The following is a 6592-nucleotide window of genomic DNA, read 5'->3' on the forward strand; positions in this document are numbered from 1 at the left end:
TCCCTACTGATATTTGTTACTTTATTAAATAAAGTGCCTTCATATTTTTGATACATTTTGTTCTTCTTCTGTATTTTATTTTATTTTTTAAATGTTTTAATGTTTATTTATTTTTGAGAGAGACGGAGTGTGAGCAGGGGAGGGGTAGAGAAGGAGAAGGAGACAGAATCCAAAGCAGGATCCAGGCTCTAAGTGGTCAGCACAGAACCCGAGGAGGGGCTTGAATTCACGTGCTGTGAGATCATGACCTAAACCAGACACTTAAACTGAGCCACCCAGGAGCCCTCTTAGTCTTTATTTTAACAACAGAAATTTAACACATATTTTCACACCAACGATTTTGACCTCTCCAGGAACTCAAATCCCTTGTTATGTTATTTGCAACCAATATTACCATAAATTATTGATTCCAAATATGTAATAAGGATATGCTTTCTCTTCTGTCACACACATTCTCTTCTATCACCTTCACACCTGGAAGAATTCCACTGCCTGCTAACAGTTCACCAATATTTGAAAAGTTTCATAATTTTGGAGAATAATTTTTAAATTGTGCTAACTTGTTTTATTTTAAATACATCTTCAAAACAATAAAGGACAATAAACCATAGCAAGAGATAAGATATGACTACAGAGATATTTTAATTTTCCCATTCAAGACTACATTTTACTGGGGTGCTGGGTGGCTCAGTCAGTTAAACATCTGACTCTTGATTTTGGCTGAGGTCTCCTGGTTCATGAGATTGAGCCCTGTGTTGGGCTCTGTGCTGAGAGCATGGAACCTGCTTGAGATTTTCTCTATCTCTCCCTCTCTCTCTGTCCCTGCCTCCCCTTTCTCTCAAAATAGACTTCAATAAAAGACTACATTTTACCTTCTTTTCACTCTTCATATCAACCTACTTTCTCTGTCACTATTCAACTTCTCAATATCCTCCAATTCATGACTAATTCTTACATTGTAATGAGGAAATCAAAACAGTGAAGAACTCCATGCGTTATTTCCATAAAAAATACTTACACTTTCCTCTGTTTATATACAATAGCTTTTAGCCTATTACAACTGAGAAATGTACTGATTCTTATTGAAAGCTTTGAATTCACCAATGTGTGCCATTTTTAAAGACCTCAATCCTCATACCAGAAACTTCCTCTGGGTTCCAAAGAGCCTTTTTCTAAATTTAAATATTAGATTCAGGGGGCACCTGGGTGGCTTAGTCGATTAAGTGTCCAACTTCAGCTCAGGTCATGAGTTCAAGCCCCACATCAGACTCTATGCTGACAGCTCAGAGCCTGGAACCTGCTTCATGATTTTTATCTCCCTCTCTTTCCCTGTCTCTCCCCTGTTTGTGCTCTATCTCTCTTTGTCTCTCAACAATAAATAAATGTTTGAAAAAATTTAAATATTAGATTAAGTTTGCAGACCCATTTAGTACATCCTATTTTTAAATGAATCAAAACATTCCATAATGAAGCATTGTTTCCTTTTCATACCTCAGAGTATTCTAGTAAAAACTTCCACTTTTTCATCTCTCTTCTTTTTCACACTCCAAATGAAATTTTATTCTCAACTAATTCTCTGAAAGAATTGTCAATGTTACTAACATCTCTTTGTTGGGTCACATACATGTTTTCTCTTGTAAGTTTCTTACCAGCATACCAAACACTTGCTGACTCTACCTAGAACTTGGTTTCAAACAAAAACAAAAAACAAAAGCAAAAACAAAAACAAACAACAAAACTCATTTTCTTTTATTTTCTGATTATTATTTATTACTGCCAATAAAATCATCCTCAAATCTAGTGGAAACTACATTATTATTGTTCTTATTTATGAATCAGAAAATTTTACAGGGCTTAGCCAGAATAGTTCATCTTTGTTTCACGTTCTGGCTCTGTGGACCTTGAAAGGATGTATTTGCTAGGTGTTTGGCTCTGGTTGGATGACCTAATTCACAGCACTGGAGGGTGGAATGACTGGATCTATCTGGATCTATCTCTGTTCATATTGCCTGTCAGCATTTATCAGTGTGGCCTGAGGTTATTTACATGGAACTTAGATCCCAAGAAAACAAAATAGGTAGCAGCCAGGACTCTGGTGAACTGGGCCCAGGATTCATACATTACAACTAGCATACTCTGTTGAACAAAGCAAGTCACATGACCAGACCATACTGAAGTGTTTGTCTGTGGATGGAAGGCGTAAAAGACATGCATAGTATGAAAGGAACTGGTAATAGTCATATCTGCAAACAATTTACCACACTGTCCAATTTTAATGCTTTGCTGATCCCTTTTCCTCTGATTTCTAAACATTAACTCATTTAATTTTTTATTTTTTAAGTTTATTTTTTATTTTGAGAGTGTGTGAGTGAGTGGGGGAGGATCAGAGAGAGAGAGAGAAAGAATCTGAAGCAGGCTCTGCATTGGCAGCACAGAGTGTGACATGGGGCTCAAACTCACAAAACTGTGAGATCATGACCTCAGCCAAAACCAAGAGTGACGCAACCAAATGAGTTACCCAGGTGCTGGAAACATTAATTCATTTTAGAACTTAGTTCTAGTCTCTTTCTTTGTTTCTTTTATTTTCCTTAGTATAAGTTGTTTACTTCAGTTATCTTATCTAATTCTACTCCATAAATGGGCAGTAAAATATGCATTTAAATAACATCTTTATACTGGTGAATTTCAATTAACATTACCAATGCTACCTTTCTAACCTGAGGTCCTGACCTTTTACATAACTACCACATTGATATCCTTGTTTGACTATTTTTTCTTTATTCTAAACATAATTTGTCTAAAAAAGAACATTTGAATCCCTACCCCAACTGTATATTTGCTTTTACTTCAATCACTCCCATTCCAGAAAAGGTTCTAATCAACACTTACTTGCTAAAATTACAAATTGCAAATTACATCACTCTTAATTCCTAATAAGTTCTCACTCTACAAGTTCCATTAGAAAATACTCCTGGCTTGATCTCTAAAATACATCTTTGATTATAAATTTACTCTTTTCATTGATACTGTTTATTGCAAACCATTAGCTACTGTTGTCTCATTTACTACTATAGTCTGTTTTGCCTCATCTTTGTCCCAAAACTTCCATGCTCTGCACAACAGAAGGACTGGACCTGTGAAATTGAAAAATCATATTATTTACTTTCTCCACTACTTCTTGTCTTAGTCTATAACATTACCTGTAAGATTCTTCATGCTCTGGCCTTCTCTGTCTACCTCTTTGATTCTATCTCCACTATTATCTCTCTAGAACCCCACTCCATGAACAATGACCATTCTTCTGACTCAAAGTATGCCAAGCCTCCTCTTACATGGCAAAATTTAAACTTAACATCCCTTCTTCTGGAATGATTGTGACAGGTCTTCATTTTCATCCTCTGGATGTGACTAAAATACTATTTCAATAGAGACCTTCCCAGAACATTCCACCTTTCCCAACTTCTTGATTACTTCCCATGATATCAATATAAATGTCAATATATATGTATACATATTTTAAATTTTATTTACATTATCACTCAATGAAAGCTTTATTCTTTGTCATTTATTGTCACCAGCGTAGATATAAGTAGTTAAATTTCACAAAATCAGGATCGTGTCAGTCTTTTCTTTTTAGTGTTGTTTATTATTTTGAGAGAAAGAGAGGGAGCAGGGAGGAGCAAAGAGAAAGGGACAGAGAGATTCCCAACCATGCTCCATGTTGTCAGTGCAGAGCCCAACACAGGGCTTGGTCTCACAAAGTAGCCATGAGATCATGACCTGAGCTGAAATCAAAAGCCAGACGCTTAACTGACTCAGCCACCCAGGCACCCCAAGGGACCTTGTCAGTTTTGATCAAAGCTTTAATCCAGCACCTAGAACAGTGCCTGCAATACAAAAGCCATTCAATAATTGCTATTGAATCAATAAATAGATAATAAGGAATATTAACTACATTTTTCTGTGAGAGTGTTTTGTTGTTTTTGTTGCTTTTGTTGTAGGACAATGATACTGAAATATAAATTATTATCCATGTTGACAGATCTTATCAAAATTTGTAAAGGTGAATGATTATAATAAAATATTCAATATTCTATAATGGTTAATATTCTGAAATGGTTAAACATTTCAGAAAGTCTGGGTAAAAGAAATTTCATTTCAATTTTCTCTCTTTCCTTTCTAGACTTACTAGAAAACATGGCTCTGTTTTTTAGTATAGTATGTTAACCATCTAGATATTTGTACATTAGTAATGGTCAACAGATATTCCTTGAGAATAACCATTTTTGAATATTATAATTTATGTACTTCTGCATGACTTGCACAAAAGAAAACTAAAGATGGACCATAAACTCTGTGATGAAATATTCCCAAACTCTGGCAGATGGTAGTAATGCAAGATCAATACAGTGTAGGATATTAACATAAGAAATCATTGCTATCATTGTGTTAGGTTATAATCTCTTCCTTAAAGACAGATTTCCCAAAACTAATCTTCTCAGTGCCCCCTTCACCTCTTTGTTTCTGAAGGTATAGATCATGGGGTTCAGGAGTGGTGTGACAATGTTGTAGAAAAGAGTGAGAAACTTTCCCCGGTCCTTGGAGGAGCTGGTTCCTGGTTGCATGTACATGTAGATGATGTTTCCATAGAAAAGGGAGACCACTGTGAGATGGGAGCCACAGGTGTTAAAGACTTTGTGCCTCCCTGAGGATGACTGGATACTTAACACAGCCCTCATGATGTAGCCATAGGATATCAGGATAAACACCAGAGGTGACAGGACAATGCCCACTGCCAGGATAAAGGCAATGCCTTCAATTGCAGCTGTATTGACACAGGCCATCTGAATCAGGGCAGGCATCTCACACAGGAAGTGGTCTACTTTGCAATATCCACAGCGGGGTAGCCACAGAGTCATTGGAGACATAATCAAAGAGTTGGCCACACCACAGCCCCAAGCAAGGGACACTAAGCCCATGCAGAGACGTGGATTCATGATCACCAGGTAGTGCAGGGGCTTGCAGACTGCAACAAACCGGTCATATGCCATGACAGCCAGGAGCAAGCACTCCACACCACCCAGACCCAGAAACAGGAAGAGCTGGATGGCACAGCCTGTGTAACTGATGGTCTTGTCACGGCCATTCAGGTTATAGAGCAGCTGAGGAATGGAGCTGGTGGTGAAACTGAGGTCCAGGAAAGATAGGTGGGTGAGGAAGAAGTACATAGGCGTGTGGAGGTGGGGGTCCAGCCGGGACACCAGGATGATGGTGGTGTTGCCCACAAGGGTCAGGAGGTATGCAATCAAGATGACCACAAAGAGGATCCTCTCGAGATGGGGACGGTCAGAAAATCCCAAAAGGATGAAATTTCCCTGAGTGCTGTCATTTGTTCCATCCATCTCTACTGTACCTCAGGAGAATGAGAAATTGGGGGAAAAAGTATTTCACAGCCATTAGCCACTCTTTATGCCACAATCTTTGAAACTTATAATAAAAGCCTGTGTGCATATCTGTGTGCATATCTTAAAACCTTAAAAAATAGAAACAACTAGATAGAAAGTTTTATAATTGTCATCAGTAATCTATTCAAAACAAAACATAAAACTTGAATACCATTTTTAAAAATACAAAATATTTGATGAAAATTAAGAAATAAGTATTATTAATTAGAAAAAAGAATAAAGAGTAAACTGACATGTACTACAGACATTTTCCTGAAAATGGACAATATCTTTAGAATATGTAAGTATCTCACAAAACTTTAATAAGATATTTTTAATAGAAAATTTGTGCATTCTTCTTCTAGTTCTTAAATATACTGATCCAGGCTATATGTGAACAAGCAAGACATGTCCATTTGTACTGCCCCTTACTCTAGGTAGAAAGTCATGTTATCATCCTAAGAGAAATTCATTTTCTCTCCTTTTCAGTGAATACATTTTCTGAATATTCCTGAAACTGCTTCGAAGTGGTTGATAACAATTGGCAGTCATTAATTCCTGTGAAATTTCACCTTTCCCCAAATATATATCCCTAATATGTCAGGTTTGAAAGAGCATACGTTGGGTTCTCTGGTTCTTATGATCTTTAAATACCAGGACCAGATGTGAATTTATCCACCTATTCGATACTACCAGAGATCATGATGTGAGTTGTCCTCTATGATCAATCTTTTAGAAATTGAATATCTAACCTAGTCATGCCCAGATATCATACTTTTCACAAGGTAATACAGTGCCTTGTGTATTTACTTCTCTTGAATCACCCCCGCTCTCCATTCCAAATCCAGTTTTTGAAGATGTAAATGATTATATCACATTCATATTACAACTCCAATCACTGGTATTTGCCCTGTATTCTCATTCCCTCACATTTTCTGTCACCTGGAAATGTCTTTCTACTTTCTATTCATATATTCGTGTATCACTTAATCTCAAGTTTAATTCACCCTATTTCTGCAGATCATTTTCTTTGATTCACATGTTAATTAGTTTTTTTTGCAATAGTTTAATAAATTCCCAGTGGTTCCAGCAGATATATTTAACCCTATTTTTTTAGAATTTGGGAAAAGTTAGATAAAATTTTATTA

The 6592-nt window shown here is 36.6% G+C and overlaps 1 protein-coding gene across 1 annotated transcript; it reads right to left on the reverse strand.

Annotated features, from left to right (window-relative positions):
• Window positions 1–4454: 4454 nt before the first annotated feature.
• LOC131485863 (olfactory receptor 2W3-like) lies at window positions 4455–5402 on the reverse strand. The gene has a single exon (XM_058685861.1). The coding sequence runs from the start codon at window positions 5400–5402 to the stop codon at window positions 4455–4457; it is 948 nt and encodes a 315-aa protein (XP_058541844.1).
• Between the last annotated feature and the right edge of the window lie 1190 nt (window positions 5403–6592).

This window comes from Neofelis nebulosa, chromosome 1 (assembly GCF_028018385.1).
Source record: "Neofelis nebulosa isolate mNeoNeb1 chromosome 1, mNeoNeb1.pri, whole genome shotgun sequence".
NCBI lineage: Eukaryota > Metazoa > Chordata > Mammalia > Carnivora > Felidae > Neofelis > Neofelis nebulosa.